Genomic DNA, 19,507 nt, shown 5'->3' with positions numbered 1-19,507 from the left:
CTCCTGGACAGACAGGTACAGAACACCTCTTGGTCCTGCTCTACTCTCCTCCCTCCTGGACAGACAGGTACAGAACACCTCTTGGTCCTGCTCTACTCTCCTCCCTCCTGGACAGACAGGTACAGAACACCTCTTGGTCCTGCTCTACTCTCCTCCCTCCTGGACAGACAGGTACAGAACACCTCTTGGTCCTGCTCTACTCTCCTCCCTCCTGGACAGACAGGTACAGAACACCTCTTGGTCCTGCTCTACTCTCCTCCCTCCTGGACAGACAGGTACAGGAGGGAGGTATATATATATATATATATATCATATCATCATTCAGGAAGTTATGCACAACAAGCATATCTTTGGGAGGACGTCCAGTCTCTCTTTTCCGGGCAAGAAAGTTTCTGTCCACCAACATGTCTTCTGTTTTGACATCAATACCGTAGTTCTTGGTAAACTCAGTTCAGCATGATGTATCTAGGAAGTTGTTTGAGTTTTATTTTAGTTTTACTATTGAGAGTTCCCTCTATTTGTGCTTTCACTAGATTCATCATTGGCACGGAAAGAGAGTCCCTGTCTTCCTAACATTGATGTGACCACAACAATTCTCCTCAGATACTCCCTTCTCTCTGCAATATCACCAGCATGGTCAGATGTTCAAACCTGAGCAATGTTCCCATGATTGATAGTTTCCTGGTAGCTTTGCCACAACACTGTCTCTGTGTGTTTGTGTCATCTCATGTTTGACAAAGATAAACTAAGATCTTTTCCAAATTTTGCAATATCACTTATTGTGATCAATTAAATACAACATTAACAAGATATTATCTGTGTCATTTATAGCCTGGCACAGATAGTAAAACTACATTAAATACAACGTTAACTAGATATTATCTGTGTCATTTATAGCCTGGCACAGATAGTAAAACTACATTAAATACAACGTTAACTAGATATTATCTGTGTCATTTATAGCCTGACACAGATAGTAAAACTACATTAAATACAACGTTAACTAGATATTATCTGTGTCATTTATAGCCTGGCACAGATAGTAAAACTACTGTAGCGACCCGCACAGACAGCTGTGTGTTATGTGTTCGGCTAGTAGGTGGTTGTGTTGTACTTACCAGTTCCCAGTGTTCGCGGGGTCCGACATGCCAATCAACATGCTATCTGCCAATCACAGGAATGCCTGGGATGTTCTGATGCCGGGCATCCTGGTGGTTGGCGGAGTGGCGTGGAGGGGGCGGGGCATTGGAAGTTAAGGTTCAGCCTTTGTTCTCTCTCTTACGTCTGGGCTTCACAAGAGAAGGTCCCGATTGGCTTGTGGGGTATCTTTCATTTATTTGGCGTGAGCTAAGGCCAAACAGTAGCCTGTGTAAAGTTGCTAATAAACCGTCAATTCGTAACTCAATCCTCTGTCTGGACAATTGTTCCTTTATGATCTAGTCAGGTCATTACACTACATTAAATACAATGTTAACTAGATATCATCGCCACATAACTTATGTCGAATTTAAAAGACACCGTTACCGTTACTAACGTCTGTTACACTGTAACTTACAGGCAGCCTCACATAAAAACCTATTGGTTAACAAAGCTTTGATTATGACCAAAGTCTATAGTAGTGAAAACTCTCTCTCTCTATTCTAACTTACCACACATTCACATCACTGCCTCGACATGAATGTGTCCTGTCAGAGCCGTTTCCTGTCCGTTAAATGTTAACAGTCTCGAGCCACAGCTTAACCAATGAGCTACAAGGAGGACTGACAGTCACGAGCGGTGCAGCAGCCTCTGCAGCAGCAGCCTCCCCCGGGTCCTAGTGCCCGCCCGGTAAGACGGTTAAGATGCGATGGAACGGTTGACGGAGAGAAAATAAATCACAGAGAAAATATATTGACTGATATATTGAATTGTTTAGGGAAGCTTTAGCTTTGGCTTTAATACATTCTGAAAATACTTGAAAACCAAAAGAGAAAAGAATAGTAGCCCTCCTCAGGAACAACAAAACCCTCCCAGACCAACTTCTTCTTCTATGATATAATGGAGGTCCTCAAACCAACGTTAAAGGTGCATGGCGCCACCTACTGTGCTGGAGTGTAATCAATCACGGTTTACACCACTCTAAATCCTCCTACCTAACTCAGTACTTCTGAGAAAATAAAAAAGACCTCTACTAACTTCTAATAGACCCTCCCCCATCCCCCAAATTCCTTCCAAACTCCCCCAACCCCGTCCAACCCCAATGACACTTCAATCTTTCCCTCTCTTCAACATCCTTATAACAATATCACAACACATGCAATTCTTGATATTACCTCAACTAACCTATGACCCCGTGCATTGACTCTGTACCGGTTCCCACCTGTATATAGTCTGATTTTAGTCTCACTATTGTTACTGCTGCTCTTTAATTACTTGCAAGTCTTGATATTTCACTGTAAAAACACCTGTTGTATTCAGCGCATACTAATAATAATATAATGATGATAATACTAAGTAACACCCTTCCAACTAACCCTACACTCATTAAAAACCCACTACCCCATTCCACTACGTTCACCCTATCTGCTCCATCACCATGACAACTAACCCTACACTCATTAAAAACCCACTACCCCATTCCACTACGTTGACCCTATCTGCTCCATCACCCTTCCAACTAACCCTACACTCATTAAAAACCCACTACCCCATTCCACTACGTTCACCCTATCTGCTCCATCACCATGACAACTAACCTACACTCATTAAAAACCCACTACCCCATTCCACTACGTTGACCCTATCTGCTCCATCACCATGACAACTAACCCTACACTCATTAAAAACCCACTACCCCATTCCACTACGTTCACCCTATCTGCTCCTGCACCATGACAACTAACCTACACTCATTAAAAACCCACTAACCCATTCCACTACTTTGACCCTATCTGCTCCATCACCATGACAACGACCTGGGAGGACTGGACACCACCACTCAACACACCCTGGAACTCTTCTGAAGTCAAATCTAATATGACCAAATTATCTATATCTAATATCTAATATCTATATATCTAATATCTACTTCACTTGCTTTGGCATAGTAAAGATATGTTTCAAATGCCAATAAAGACCTTTGAATTGAATTGAGAGAGAGACAGTTCCATATTAATGTATAGGGGACATGAGTCAGTCATGGTTACTCATGGTTATGTGATGAGGCAGCCCAGTCGGTTACATGAACCAGTCTGTCTATTCTCTGAAAGGGGTCCAGACAGCCTGTTCCCAACAGTGGGGTCAGTGGGATTGGATAGGGGCCCCTCTCTCTCTCTCTCTGACTGGAGGAGAGAAGTGAAATGGTGTCTCCTTTGGTCAACAATACTCACCTTGAGAGACTCCACAGTCTGTTGGAGCTCTTTCAGCTCCTTCTCTCTCTCCTGGAATCTCTGCTGGACCTTCTGCTGACTCATCCCCAGCTGCCTCTGTGGAGAATCACTCTTCAATGAGCTATCAAGCTTTATTAGTCCAGTAGATCAATAGTATAGTAATGTGACATAGGACCCATAGAGAGGAAGGTCTACAATCCTGAGGAAGTCCCTTTACAATATTATATTATGTTGCTATGTGAATGATTATAGTTTTTATGGTAGGCCTACATGTATCAAGGGGTTGAGACTGAACTTTGGACTCATAAAAGGCCATTCAGAATGAGAATAGAGTTTTATTTTAGAAAATGGTGATACATTTGGAGAATCTGGGTTAACATATCTATATACTCAAGGTTTGTGTTCATATTTGTGGATCCATTTCATATTGTATATAATATAATGATCTCATATTCAAACAGATTTAGTTCGTACTGTATCTTTAATTCCTTGTTTATCAGACAGTCACCAACAAGTTGTTCTGGTCTTACCTGTTTCTCAGTCCTCTCTGCTGCAGCTGACACTGTATCATGGCCTTTATGTTCATCCATTGTACACAGATAACAGATACACTGCTGATCGGTACGACAGTAAACCTCCAGCAGTTTGTCATGATGAGAGCAGATCTTCTCCTGTAGTTGTGCCGTGGCTTTGACCAACTTGTGCTTCTTGAAAGCAGGAGATTCATAGTGAGGTTGGAGGTGAGTCTCACAGTAAGAGGCCAGACACCCCAGACAGGACATGAGGGCTTTCTGCTTTCTGGTCCCAGTGCAGACATCACACGCCACATCTCCAGGTCCAGCATAGCACAGAGCAGGAGGGGGAGCAGCCTGGAGTCCTGTCTTCCTCAATTTCTCCACCAGCTCAGCCAACATGTTATTTTTCCTCAGATTAGGCCTTGGAGTGAAGGTCTCTCTGCACTGAGGACAGCTATAGACCCCTTTCAGAACATCCTGATCCCAGCAGCCCTCAATACAGCTCCTACAGTAACTGTGTCCACAGGGAATAGCCACCGGCTCCTTCAGTAGATCCAGACAGACAGAACAACAGAACTGGTCCTGGTCCAGCAGAACTCCCTGTTGAGCCATTTGGACGGTTGTTCACTCTCACACAGACAGACGACAGAGAGACTCAGATCAGTTTCGTTTCCTCAGAAGAGAGTTTGTGGGAGGGGGAGGGATTTCCTGGTTCTGCCAGAGGGGTGGGATTAGAAGGAGGGAGGGGTTAGAGGAATGGAGGAAGAGAGAGAGGACTGCATGCAACAGCAAGAGGGAGACAAATAGTTTTGTTCCAAGGTTAGAGCCCTTAACATGGAACAAATGACATAATGAATCTTAAAATGTGAGTTGTTAGAATATATGAAGGGCAACAGTTTCTATGAAGTACGTATGTATCATTATTTTAATGACCTTTATAATGCCTTATAATGCACCTATGTGTTGTAATTCATCAATAAGGCCTGATTAGGTGTGGTATATTAGTGGTAGATGTTGAGTCTCCATTATTGCTCTATTTTGATAGTGGTAGTGGGGTGGTAGATGTCTAGTCTCCCTTACGGCTCTAATCTGTTACTGGTAGATGTCTCATCTCCCTTACGGCTCTAATCTGAAAGTGTTAGATGTCTAGTCTCCCTTACGGCTCTAATCTGTTAGTGGTAGATATCTAGTCTCCCTTACGGCTCTAATCTGAAAGTGGTAGATATCTAGTCTCCCTTACGGCTCTAATCTGAAAGTGGTAGATGTCTAGTCTCCCTTACGGCTCTAATCTGAAAGTGGTAGTGGGGTGGTAGATGTCTAGCCTCCCTTACGGCTCTAATCTGTTAGTGGTAGATGTCTAGTCTCCCTTACAGCTCTAATCTGAAAGTGGTAGTGGGGTGGTAGATGTCTAGCCTCCCTTACAGCTCTAATCTGAAAGTGGTAGTGGGTGGTAGATGTCTAGCCTCCCTTACGGCTCTAATCTGTTAGTGGTAGATGTCTAGTCTCCCTTACAGCTCTAATCTGAAAGTGGTAGTGGGGTGGTAGATGTCTAGCCTCCCTTATGGGTCTAATCTGATAGTTGTAGTGGGGTGGTAGATGTCTCTTCTCCCTTACGGCTCTAATCTGATAGTGGTAGATGTCTGGTCTCCTTTATGGCTCTAATCTAATAGTGGTAGTGGGGTGGTAGATGCCGAGTCTCCCTGTTGGCTCTATTCTGATAGTGGTAGTGGGGTGAAAGATGCCTAGCCTCCCTTCTGGCTCTAATCTGATAGTGGTAGTGGGGTGGTAGATGTCTAGTCTCCCTTCTGGCTCTAATCTGATATGGCTCTAATCTGATAGTGGTAGATGTCTAGGCTCCCTTATGGCTCTAATCTGATAGTGGTAGTGGGGTGGTAGATGTCTAGTCTCCCTTACGGCTCTAATCTGAAAGTGGTAGATGTCTCATCTCCCTTACGTCTCTAATCTGATCGTGGTAGATGTCCATGTGTTCTACATCCTGGGTATTACTGTCATCACCTCAGCAGATAAATAACTGTGTTCTACATCCTTGGTATTACTGTCATCACCACAGCAGATTCAGCAACTTACAAAATAATTTGAGTTGAAGTTGGGATTTTATTTTAGGAATAAGGCCTGTGTTAATGTTTTTTATTTCACCTTTATTTAACCAGGTTAAATTGGAAACTAGGAGGAGGCTGGAAGGAGGCTAGTATCTGCTACATTTATGCCTTTACTAGACTATGGGGATATTTGATATATGAATGCTTCCGCTCAGTGTTTGAGATCAATTGACTCCTTTACCATTGAGATGTATTATAAACTGCAAAACCCTTACACACCACTGCACTTTGTATATCAGGGTTGGCTGGCCTTCTCTAGTCAATTGTAGGCTCAGTCACTGGTATACTTTTATTTACAAAGCCATTTTGGATTTACTACCATTTTTTGGGGGCATTTTTATTGTTCAGAAATGTGGTGGTTCAGAAATGTGGTGGGTACACTCTTCGTTCGCTGGACTTTATCCTGCCAACTGTTCCAACTGTTCCAACTGTTCCAAATGTTCCAACTGTTCCAAATGTTCCAACTGTTCCAACTGTTCCAACTGTTCCAACTGTTCCAAATGTTCCAAATGTTCCAAATGTTCCAACTGTTCCAACTGTTCCAACTGTTCCAACTGTTCCAAATGTTCCAAATGTTCCAAATGTTCCAACTGTTCCAAATGTTCCAAATGTTCCAAACGTCCGAACTGAATTTGGAAAAAAGGGCTTTTATGTGCTCTGCGCCATCATCTTGGAACGCCTTACAAAATAATTTTCAACTGGAAGAACTTGTCCCGATTGGTGTTTTTAAATCACCGTTGAAGGATTTTGAGGCTGATTCCCTGACCTGTCAATGTTTTTTATTTGTTTTTTTACTAGATTACTTGTAGTGTTTCATGTTGTCTGTCTGTAATTGTGACTTGGTGCTGCCTACCTTGACCAGAACACTCTTGAAAAAAGAGATTTCAAATCTCAATCAATATTGAATTCACATAGAAATATGTGTTATAGATCTGTCATTCTCTTTTAAAACAAGTCTAATCAGCTGTAGATCAGTTCTATGCACGCTATTTCTATGTTTCCCATTCTTTAGTTTTTGCATCTTTTACTTTCGGTTTTGTACACCAGCTTAAAACAGTTAAGTGTTAGGGGGCACTATTTAGATTTTTTGGGGATGAAAAACGTTCCCGTTTTAAACAAGATATTTTGTCACGAAAAGATGCTCGACTATGCATATAATTGACAGCTTTGGATAGAAAACACTCTGACGTTTCCAAAACTGCAAAGATATTGTCTGTGAGTGCAACAGAACTGATGTTACAGGCGAAACCCAGATAAAAATCCAACCAGGAAGTGCCGCATTTTTTGAAACCGCCTCATGCCAATGATTCCTTATATGGCTGTGAATGAGCTACGAATGAGCTTACGTTTTCCACGTATTCCCCAAGGTGTCTACAGCATTGTGACGTCTTTTTACGCATTTCCATTGAAGAATAGCCGTAAGGGACCATATTTAGCAAGTGGTCACATGGTGTCTCCCGCAGAAAATCTTTCGTAAAATACTGAGGTAGACATTTTTCCAATCGCTTCTTATGAGAAACCAATTGCCTCGACGGATATATTATCGAATATATATGTTAAAAACACCTTGAGGATGGATCCTAAACAACGTTTGCCGTGTTTCTGTCAATATTATGGAGCTAATTTTGAAAAAAGTTTAGCGTTGTAGTGGTAATATTTTCCGGTCGATTTCTCAGCCAAGCATGAAAACAAACGGGAGCTATTTCGCCTACAAAAATAATATTTTTGGAAAAAAGGAACATTTGCTATCTAACTGGGAGTCTCCTGAGTGAAAACATCTGAAGTTCTTCAAAGGTAAATGATTTAATTTGGTTGCTTTTCTTATTTTCGTGAAAATGTTGCCTGCTGCCAGCAGAGCCTAGCATAGCATTATGCCATGATAAACTTACACAAATGCTTGTCTAGCGTTGGCTGTAACGCATATTTTGAAAATCTGAGATTACAGTGTTGTTAACAAAAGGCTAAGCTTGTGTTTGAATATATTGATTTCATTTCATTTGCGATTTTCATGAATAGGAAAAGTTTCTAGGGGTATTTATGTCTGCTGCGTTATGCTAATTCGTTTGAGGCTATGATTACGCTCCCGGATCCGGGATTGCTAGTCGCAATTAAAAACCTAGATTTTGATTCTGAAAAATATATTTCACAGCAGTTTAGATGATACAATGATGTGAGGCATTGAAACCATCATCAATCAGAGATATACATTGAGAAAAGAGAAATGAAATCTCAACTCTGAATCCTGCTCTGGGTCACTCTGGGGACTCTATGGCTTCAGAATCTACTAGATGGTGAGTTATCAGACTATTTTATAGTTAGTGTTATTGTCTTTAGATATTTTAAATATTCTGTCTTGAATGTCACGTCTTGAGTAGTTTGAATAGGGTGAATATCCAGATGTACGTAATTAGTATGTGATAGAATGTAGTTGAGGCTCCTCAGAGGATCGGGGAGGACCATCCTACCTGAATTTCATATCATATTTTTGAGTGAAATATTTTTAAATGTTCAACTTTTTAGAAAAAAAAACTATACAAAAATATTAACTTCACCAAATAACGGATTAAAACACTGTTTTTCATTGGTCTACAGTAGCCTCAACAGCACTCTGTAGGGTAGCCCCATGGTGTAGCCGGAGGACAGCTAGCTTCCGTCCTCCTCTGGGAACATTGACTTCAATACAAAACCGAGGAGGCTCATGGTTCTCACCCCCTTCAATACACTTACAGAGTAATTATGACAACTTGGGCTGACAAGCTGACAAGGTACAAATCTGTTGTTCTGCCACTGAACAGGCAGTTAACCCACTGTTCCTAGGCCGTCATTGAAAATAAGAATTTGTTCTTAACTGACTTGCCTAAGCATAAGCTACAGCTAGGACTGCAGTGCATAAAATGTGGTGAGTAGTTTATTCAAAGAGAGAGAAAGACAATCGTTGAACAGATTTTAACAAATTAATTGAAATGAATGTTAATTTACATGCACTGTAATATAACTGAAGAGGAAACATTTATGTTAACCTGAATTCTAATTGTTTGTTAACCTATATTATAATTCTAATAGTCTGTTGATCAAAACATAATGAACCTCCTCTGTTGTCTGTCTAGAAACGGTGCTGTTAAAGACACTGCTTGTGTTTATCATCATGAACCTCCTCTGTTGTCTGTCTAGAAACGGTGCTGTTACAGACACTGCTTGTGTTTATCATCATGAACCTCCTCTGTTGTCTGTCTAGAAACGGTGCTGTTAAAGACACTGCTTGTGTTTGTCATCATGAACCTCCTCTGTTGTCTGTCTAGAAACGGTGCTGTTAAAGACACTGCTTGTGTTTTGTCATCAGAGACAAGTTCAAACCAGGTTTATTCAGCCCCCTGGATGCTGCATCTGCATCGCTTGTAAATAACCAAACAATCATTTATACAGTCAAACGTTTGGACATACTGGTCGAGGAAATTCTAATCAAGTAAGGGAGAAGAGACTTTCAATTTCTTCAAACAATCAACCTTTAATATTGATTAATTATTGCAATAATGGAGCTGGTCAAGGACCTCCCGTAGGTGATCAATAATGGAGCTGGTCAAGGACCTCCCGTAGGTGATCAATAATGGAGCTGGTCAACGACCTCCCGTAGGTGATCAATAATGGAGCTGGTCAACGACCTCCCGTAGGTGATCAATAATGGAGCTGGTCAACGACCTCCCGTAGGTGATCAATAATGGAGCTGGTCAAGGACCTCCCGTAGGTGATCAATAACGGAGCTGGTCAACGACCTCCCGTATGTGATCAATAATGGAGCTGGTCAAGGACCTCCCGTAGGTGATCAATAACGGAGCTGGTCAACGACCTCCCGTAGGTGATCAATAACGGAGCTGGTCAACGACCTCCCGTATGTGATCAATAATGGAGCTGGTCAACGACCTCCCGTAGGTGATCAATAATGGAGCTGGTCAACGACCTCCCGTAGGTGATCAATAATGGAGCTATGAGATAATTATATTATATACAATATGAAATGAATCCACAAATAAGAACAGAAACCTTGAGTATATAGATATGTTAACCCAGATTCTCCAAATGTATCACCATTTTCTAAAGTCAAACACTATCATCATTTTGAATGGCCTTTTATGAGTCCAAAGTTCAGTCTCAACCCCTTGATACATGTAGGCCTACCATACAAACTATAATCATTCACATAGCAACATAATATAGGGTTAGAGGTACTACATTCAGCAGTAACCCTAGAATGGAACACTACATTACAGTGTGGTTATTACTGACAGGTCTAGGATCAGGGTTAGAGGTACTACATTCAGCAGTAACCCTAGAATGGAACACTTTACATTACAGTGTGGTTATTACTGACAGGTCTAGGATCAGGGTTAGAGACATATCTAGGACTAAAAAGAGAAGACGTTTTACAATCAGAGTTCTTTGTGTCTCTTCTTAGTCACACAGATCCCCCACATCTTATAGGTGGACGGGGTTATGAACATATACAATACATTATTTCTGAAACCAGATGAAATTAAACTGTCTTTCAGCAGGAAAAGCTTCTCTAATAATCCTAACCATGGCTGGGTGTCTTCAGAGACTGAGAGGTAGAGAGACACACTGTCAAGGTGACAGGTATCCTAGTGGTTTAGAGACTGAGAGGTAGAGAGACACACTGTCAAGGTGACAGGTATCCTAGTGGTTTAGAGACTGAGAGGTATAGAGACACACTGTCAAGGTGACAGGTATCCTAGTGGTTTAGAGACTGAGAGGTACAGAGACACACTGTCAAGGTGACAGGTATCCTAGTGGTTTAGAGACTGAGAGGTATAGAGACAAGTCAAAACATCTGGCTCTTTCATGTCCAAACTCTTATTCTATTCTAGTCATGATATGATATTGTATTATATAATATGATGTTATATTACATCCATAGAATCCACTCAGTGTAATGATGACTGTGTTGTGTACATTGATTGAATGGTTAGGACTCTCTCTCTGTATTCACAGTTTATATCCCAAGAGACCAGGAGACCTAAAGGAAGCATTCAACACTGCATCCCTTCATCCAGTCATAGTAAACTGTCTGTCTGTCTGTCTGTCTGTCTGTCTGTCTGTCTGTCTGTCTGTCTGTCTGTCTGTCTGTCTGTCTGTCTGTCTGTCTGTCTGTCTGTCTGTCTGTCTGTCTGTCTGTCTGTCTGTCTGTCTGTCTGTCTGTCTGTCTCTCTACTGTGACAGATGTAAATACAACCAACTTCTCTGAGGTGGTTGTTGTTGCTGTCTGTGCTGCACAGCTATTTTCAGTTCTCTCCAGAGATGGTAGATCAGGTTCAACTCTGGCTGGGCCAGTCAAAGACATTCAGAGACTTGTCCCAAAGCCACTCCTGAGTTGTCTTGGCTGTGTGCTTAGGGCTGTTGTACTGTTGGAAGGTGAACCTTCACCCCAGTCTGAGATCCTGAGCGCTCTGAAGCAGGTTTTCATATTGGATCTATCTGTACTTTGCTCTGTTCATCTTGCCCTCAATCCTGACTAGTCTCCCAGTCCGTGCCGCTGAAGAACATCCCCACAGCTTGATGCTGCACCACCATGCTTCACCGTAGGGATGGTGCCAGGTTTCCTCCAGACGTGGCGCTTGGCATTCAGGCCATAGAGTTCAATCTTGGTTTCATCAGACCAGAGAATCTTATTTCTCATGGTCTGAGAGTTTGTTAGGTTCGTTAGGTGCCTTTTGGCAAACTCCAAGCGGGCTGTCATGTGCCTTTTACTGAGGAGTGGCTTCCGTCTGGCCACGCAAACATATAGGCCTGATTGTGGGAGTGCTGCAGAGATGGTTGTCCTTCTGGAAGGTTCTCCCATCTCCACAGAGGAACTCTGGAGCTCTGTTAGAGTGGCCATCAGGTTATCGGTCACCTACCTGACAAAGGCTCTTCTCTCCCGGATGCTCAGTTTTTCGGGTGGCCAGCTTGAAGGAAGAGTCTTGGTGATTCCAAATTTCTTAATTTAAGAATGATGGAGGCCACTGTGTTCTTGGGGACCTTCAATTCTGCAGAAATGTTTTGGTACCTTTCCCCAGATCTGTGCCTCGACACAATCCTGTCTCGGAGCTCTGCGGACAATTTTCCCTCATGGCTTGGTTTTTGCTCTGACATGCACTGTATTGGACCTTATATAGACAGGTGTGTGGTCAGAGAAACCACAACCTTCTGGCCTGCAGCCCTGTGTGCTGTCAGAGAACCCTCAACCTTCTGGCCTGCAGTCCTGTGTGCTGTCAGAGAACCCTCAACCTTCTGGCCTGCAGTCCTGTGTGCTGTCAGAGAACCCTCAACCTTCTGGCCTGCAGTCCTGTGTGCTGTCAGAGAACCCTCAACCTTCTGGCCTGCAGCCCTGTGTGCTATCAGAGAACCCACAACCTTCTGGCCAGCAGTCCTGTGTGCTATCAGAAAACCCACAACCTTCTGGCCAGCAGTCCTGTGTGCTATCAGAGAACCCTCAACCTTCTGGCCAGCAGTCCTGTGTGCTGTCAGGATGAAGAACAGTTTGTTCAACTGCAGAGACCAATCACAGTCCCTGGTCTGTCCTAGAAGTAGTGGTAAACAGTTGATTTCTGCTATCCACTTAATGTGTCTCTCTGCCTAGTAGGTCTATCAATGAATCATATCATCTCTTTGATCATTACGTTAAGCCTACTACTAACTTCAATGTCTATATTGTCATCCACCTGAACTCAACCCTGTTGATGCTGTCCTCTGTTGCTGGTCTCTTTTGAAGCTGGGTTGTGTTCACACACCATAATGTCTATATTGTCATCCACCTGAACTCAACCCGGTTGAAGCTGTCCTCTGTTGCTGGTCTCTATTGAAGCTGGGTTGTGTTCACACACCATAATGTCTATATTGTCATCCACCTGAACTCAACCCTGTTGATGCTGTCCTCTGTTGCTGGTCTCTATTGAAGCTGGGTTGTGTTCACACACCATAATGTCTATATTGTCATCCACCTGAACTCAACCCTGTTGATGCTGTCCTCTGTTGCTGGTCTCTATTGAAGCTGGGTTGTGTTCACACACCATAATGTCTATATTGTCATCCACCTGAACTCAACCCTGTTGAAGCTGTCCTCTGTTGCTGGTCTCTATTGAAGCTGGGTTGTGTTCACACACCATAATGTCTATATTGTCATCCACCTGAACTCAACCCTGTTGAAGCTGTCCTCTGTTGCTGGTCTCTATTGAAGCTGGGTTGTGTTCACACACCATAATGTCTATATTGTCATCCACCTGAACTCAACCCGGTTGAAGCTGTCCTCTGTTGCTGGTCTCTATTGAAGCTGGGTTGTGTTCACACACCATAATGTCTATATTGTCATCCACCTGAACTCAACCCTGTTGATGCTGTCCTCTGTTGCTGGTCTCTATTGAAGCTGGGTTGTGTTCACACACCATAATGTCTATATTGTCATCCACCTGAACTCAACCCTGTTGATGCTGTCCTCTGTTGCTGGTCTCTATTGAAGCTGGGTTGTGTTCATTTGAGCACAAATCATAACAAAATGTGTTGCAAAACTAAACAGTCATTTGACATTGAACAATTTCAGATAGTTTTCTACCTCCTGTTTCACTGTGTTTTCTTCTGTATTGAGTTTCTAAACACGACCCTGTCCATTATTGACTTCTTCTCTGTCCGTCTCTGTAGTGGTCTGTTGTTGTTGTTGTTGTTGTTGTTGACTATTGACCATGTTGTCCTCTGTTCTTAGTTCCCTCAGTGGTGTTGTTGTTGTTGTTGTTGTTGTTGTTGTTGTTGTATTGACCATGTTGTCCTCTGTTCTTATTTCCCCCAGTGGTCTTGTTGTTGTTGTTGTTGTTGTATTGACCATGTTGTCCTCTGTTGAGCCGCTCTGCTCTGACCTCCCTAGAGACACTGGTAGGAGGCAGCCTCAGCAATGGCAACAGACCCAGAAACAGGTGAGGAATGGATGAGGGGAGACGACACACAGAGAGATACACACACACACACACACACACACGTGGTACAGTACTGTACTACAACAAGCAGGCTTAAACATCCCCTCTCCAAACACACACACACACACACACACACACACACACACACACACACACACACACACACACACACACACACACACACACACACACACACACACACACACACACACACACACACACACACACACACACACACAGAGATGTGTTAAAGTACTGTACTACAACAAGCAGGCTTAGCATCCCCTCTCCAAACACACATACACACACTTTACTTATTAATGCAAGGCTCCATGGGAAATTAAATGTTAGCACTATTAGATCAGCCCCCCTTTTGAGAACATGTTTGAAGTTGACGACCAGTCTTCAACTACCATAAGACAGTCAGATCTTCTACTTTCCATCCTGACTGGGATTTACATGTAGTCATTTAGCAGACCCTCTTATCCAGAGACTTACAGGAGCAATTAGGGTTAAGTTCCTTGCTAAAGGGCACACCGGCAGATTTTTCACCTTGTGGGCTGATTTATAGTAGAGGGTAGGTTAGTCAGATGAATCATTGATGTGACTGAGGGGGAGTAGAGATGATTTACCTGAAACATTTCCCCTGAGGGCCAAGAAGGTATGTAACACAGATAAGAGGAGAGATGTCTTCCACTGTTCTGTTCTCACCACAACATGCTCTTCCACATTCTCACACACATTCCTCACTGCTGCAGACCTTAGCCTGAGTCCCAGTCTATTTGTGTCATCATGCCAACTCCTTGTCACTCATGGTGATGCCAAATGTTTGGCTTGACAATGACATCAATAGAGTTGGCGAGGACACACATCTATGACCAGGCTACAGACACCTAGGATCATTTCTGTAGTCAACTCACACTGCACCACAAAAACACACACTAACCCACTACCTGCATGTCTCCTCTGTCTAGGATCAGTAACCCACACTAACCCACTACCTGTAGGTCTCCTCTGTCTAGGATCAGTAACCCACACTAACCCACTACCTGTAGGTCTCCTCTATCTAGGATCAGTAACCCACACTAACCCACTACCTGTATGTCTCCTCTGTCAATCTGTTTTCTACTCAGAGAATGATGCATAGTTATTAGCTAGTAAGTTTCTACTGAAACAAACTGTCTTTGTGTAACTCAGGAATGCGGCCAAGTGCTGTTTGGGTGTGACTACTGTAAGTGACTCATGCTGTTTGTTGATATCTGCAAAGGGCACAGCTGGGTGGAGACATGCCAGAGAACAGAAACTAGCACAGAAACTTCTGAATACTTGTGTGCTTCTGGCCAGCAGTCCTGTGTGCTATCAGAGAACCCACAACCTTCTGGCCAGCAGTCCTGTGTGCTATCAGAGAACCCTCAACCTTCTGGCCAGCAGTCCTGTGTGCTATCAGAGAACCCTCAACCTTCTGGCCTGCAGTCCTGTGTGCTGTCAGAGAACCCTCAACCTTCTGGCCTGCAGTCCTGTGTGCTGTCAGAGAACCCTCAACCTTCTGGCCTGCAGTCATGTGTGCTGTCAGAGAACCCTCAACCTTCTGGCCTGCAGCCCTGTGTGCTATCAGAGAACCCACAACCTTCTGGCCAGCAGTCCTGTGTGCTATCAGAAAACCCACAACCTTCTGGCCAGCAGTCCTGTGTGCTATCAGAGAACCCACAACCTTCTGGCCAGCAGTCCTGTGTGCTATCAGAAAACCCACAACCTTCTGGCCAGCAGTCCTGTGTGCTATCAGAGAACCCTCAACCTTCTGGCCAGCAGTCCTGTGTGCTGTCAGGATGAAGAACAGTTTGTTCAACTGCAGAGACCAATCACAGTCCCTGGTCTGTCCTAGAAGTAGTGGTAAACAGTTGTTTTCTGCTATCCACTTAATGTGTCTCTCTGCCTAGTAGGTCTATCAATGAATCATATCATCTCTTTGATCATTACGTTAAGCCTACTACTAACTTCAATGTCTATATTGTCATCCACCTGAACTCAACCCTGTTGATGCTGTCCTCTGTTGCTGGTCTCTTTTGAAGCTGGGTTGTGTTCACACACCATAATGTCTATATTGTCATCCACCTGAACTCAACCCTGTTGATGCTGTCCTCTATTGCTGGTCTCTTTTGAAGCTGGGTTGTGTTCACACACCATAATGTCTATATTGTCATCCACCTGAACTCAACCCTGTTGATGCTGTCCTCTGTTGCTGGTCTCTTTTGAAGCTGGGTTGTGTTCACACACCATAATGTCTATATTGTCATCCACCTGAACTCAACCCTGTTGATGCTGTCCTCTGTTGCTGGTCTCTTTTGAAGCTGGGTTGTGTTCACACACCATAATGTCTATATTGTCATCCACCTGAACTCAACCCTGTTGATGCTGTCCTCTGTTGCTGGTCTCTATTGAAGCTGGGTTGTGTTCATTTGAGCACAAATCATAACAAAATGTGTTGCAAAACTAAATAGTCATTTGACATTGAACAATTTCAGATAGTTTTCTACCTCCTGTTTCACTGTGTTTTCTTCTGTATTGAGTTTCTAATCACGACCCTGTCCGTTATTGACTTCTTCTCTGTCCGTCTCTGTAGTGGTCTGTTGTTGTTGTTGTTGTTGTTGTATTGACCATGTTGTCCTCTGTTCTTATGTCCCCCAGTGGTGTTGTTGTTGTTGTTGTTGTTGTTGTTGTTGTTGTTGTTGTTGTTGTTGTTGTATTGACCATGTTGTCCTCTGTTCTTATTTCCCCCAGTGGTCTTGTTGTTGTTGTTGTTGTTGTATTGACCATGTTGTCCTCTGTTGAGCCGCTCTGCTCTGACCTCCCTAGAGACACTGGTAGGAGGCAGCCTCAGCAATGGCAACAGACCCAGAAACAGGTGAGGAATGGATGAGGGGAGACGACACACAGAGAGATGCACACACACACACACACACACACACACACACACACACACACACACACACACACACACACACACACACACACACACACAGACGTGGTAAAGTACCTTACTCCAACAAGCAGGCTTAGCATCCCCTCTCCACACACACACACACACACACACAGACAGATGTGGTACAGTACTGTACTACAACAAGCAGGCTTAGCATCCCCTCTCCACACACACACACACACACACACACACACACACACACACACACACACACACACACACACACACACACACACACACACACACACACACACACACACACACACACGTGGTACAGTACTGTACTCCAACAAGCAGGCTTAGCATCCCCTCTCCACACACACACACACACACACACACACACACACACACACACACAGAGATGTGGTAAAGTACTGTACTACAACAAGCAGGCTTAGCATCCCCTCTCCAAACACACACACACATACACACACTTTACTCATTAACACAAGGCTCCATGGGAAATGAAATTATAGCACTATTAGATAAGCCCCGCTTTTGAGAACATGTTTGAAGTTGACGACCAGTCTTCAACTACCATAAGACAATCAGATCTTCTACCTTCCATCCTGACTGGGATTTACATGTAGTCATTTAGCAGACCCTCTTATCCAGAGACTTACAGGAGCAATTAGGGTTAAGTTCCTTGCTAAAGGGCACACCGGCAGATTTTTCACCTTGTGGGCTGATTTATAGTAGAGGGTAGGTTAGTCAGATGAATCATTGATGTGACTGAGGGGGAGTAGAGATGATTTACCTGAAATATTTCCCCTGAGGACCAAGAAGGTATGTAACACAGATAAGAGGAGAGATGTCTTCCACTGTTCTGTTCTCACCACAACATGCTCTTCCACATTCTCACACACATTCCTCACTGCTGCAGACCTTAGCCTGAGTCCCAGTCTATTTGTGTCATCATGCCAACTCCTTGTCACTCATGGTGATGCCAAATGTTTGGCTTGACAATGACATCAATAGAGTTGGCGAGGACACAAATCTATGACCAGGCTACAGACACCTAGGATAATTTCTGTAGTCAACTCACACTGCACCACAAAAACACACACTAACCCACTACCTGCATGTCTCCTCTGTCTAGGATCAGTAACCCACACTAACCCACTACCTGTATGTCCCCTCTGTCTAGGATCAGTAACCCACACTAACCCACTACCTGTAGGTCTCCTCTGTCTAGGATCAGTAACCCACACTAACCCACTACCTGTAGGTCTCCTCTGTCTAGGATCAATAACCCACACTAACCCACGACCTGTAGGTCTCCTCTGTCTAGGATCAGTAACCCACACTAACCCACTACCTGTATGTCTCCTCTGTCTAGGATCAGTAACCCACACTAACCCACTACCTGTATGTCTCCTCTGTCTAGGATCAATAACCCACTACCTGTATGTCTCCTCTGTCTAGGATCAGTAACCCACACTAACCCACTACCTGTATGTCTCCTCTGTCTAGGATCAGTAACCCACACTAACCCACTACCTGTATGTCTCCTCTGTCTAGGATCAGTAACCCACACTAACCCACTACCGGTATGTCTCCTCTGTCTAGGATCAGTAACCCACACTAACCCACTACCTGTATGTCTCCTCTGTCTAGGATCAGTAACCCACACTAACCCACTACCTGTGTGTCTCCTCTGTCTAGGATCAGTAACCCACACTAACCCACTACCTGTAGGTCTCCTCTATCTAGGATCAGTATCCCACACTAACCCACTACCTGTAGGTCTCCTCTGTCTAGGATCAGTATCCCACACTAACCCACTACCTGTAGGTCTCCTCTGTCTAGGATCAGTAACCCACACTAACCCACTACCTGTAGGTCTCCTCTGTCTAGGGTCAGTAACCCACACTAACCCACTACCTGTAGGTCTCCTCTATCTAGGATCAGTAACCCACACTAACCCACTACCTGTGTGTCTTCTCTGTCAATCTGTTTTCTACTCAGAGAATGATGCATAGTTATTAGCTAGTAAGTTTCTACTGAAACAAACTGTCTTTGTGTAACTCAGGAATGCGGCCAAGTGCTGTTTGGGTGTGACTACTGTAAGTGACTCATGCTGTTTGTTGATATCTGCAAAGGGCACAGCTGGGTGGAGACATGCCAGAGAACAGAAACTAGCACAGAAACTTCTGAATACTTCCTGAATAGTTTCTGAATACTTCCTGAATAGTTTCTGAATACTTCCTGAATAGTTTCTGAATACTTCCTGAATAGTTTCTGAATACTTCCTGAATAGTTTCTGAATACTTCCTGAATAGTTTCTGAATACTTCCTGAATAGTTTCTGAATACTTCCTGAATAGTTTCTGAATACTTCCTGAATAGTTTCTGAATACTTCCTGAATAGTTTCTGAATAAGGTCTGAATAAGGTTCCTGAATAGTGGTTTAGAGACTGAGAGGTAGAGAGACACACTGTCAAGGTGACAGGTATCCTACTGGTTTAGAGACTGAGAGGTAGAGAGACACACTGTCAAGGTGACAGGTATCCTAGTGGTTTAGAGACTGAGAGGTACAGAGACACACTGTCAAGGTGACAGGTATCCTA

At 43.5% G+C, this 19,507-nt stretch overlaps 3 protein-coding genes across 4 annotated transcripts in view; 1 reads left to right on the top strand and 2 right to left on the bottom strand.

Moving 5' to 3' along the window:
• The window catches only part of LOC118947075 (E3 ubiquitin-protein ligase TRIM16-like), a 9,337-nt gene extending 4,678 nt beyond the window's left edge, over nucleotides 1–4,659 (bottom strand). For both annotated transcript variants that reach the window (XM_090230866.1, XM_090230867.1), the window contains exons 1-2: nucleotides 3,899–4,659; nucleotides 3,369–3,464 (exon numbers count right to left, since the gene is read on the bottom strand). In XM_090230866.1, coding sequence (XP_090086992.1) covers nucleotides 3,369–3,464; nucleotides 3,899–4,495 — 693 coding nt within the window. In that variant the 5' untranslated portion in view covers nucleotides 4,496–4,659. The remainder of the gene's footprint in view (nucleotides 1–3,368; nucleotides 3,465–3,898) is intronic.
• Nucleotides 1–19,507, top strand: part of LOC110515277 (E3 ubiquitin-protein ligase TRIM16) — a 150,534-nt gene that overhangs the window by 35,916 nt on the left and 95,111 nt on the right. The window lies entirely within an intron of this gene.
• fintrim (fish virus induced TRIM protein) overlaps nucleotides 1–19,507 on the bottom strand; it is a gene marked incomplete in the record, with an annotated part of 158,478 nt that overhangs the window by 77,086 nt on the left and 61,885 nt on the right.

Source organism: Oncorhynchus mykiss, chromosome 4 (assembly GCF_057628025.1).
Source record: "Oncorhynchus mykiss isolate SJ-2025 chromosome 4, ASM5762802v1, whole genome shotgun sequence".
Classification (NCBI taxonomy): domain Eukaryota; kingdom Metazoa; phylum Chordata; class Actinopteri; order Salmoniformes; family Salmonidae; genus Oncorhynchus; species Oncorhynchus mykiss.
This window is presented reverse-complemented; position numbering and strand designations above follow the sequence as displayed.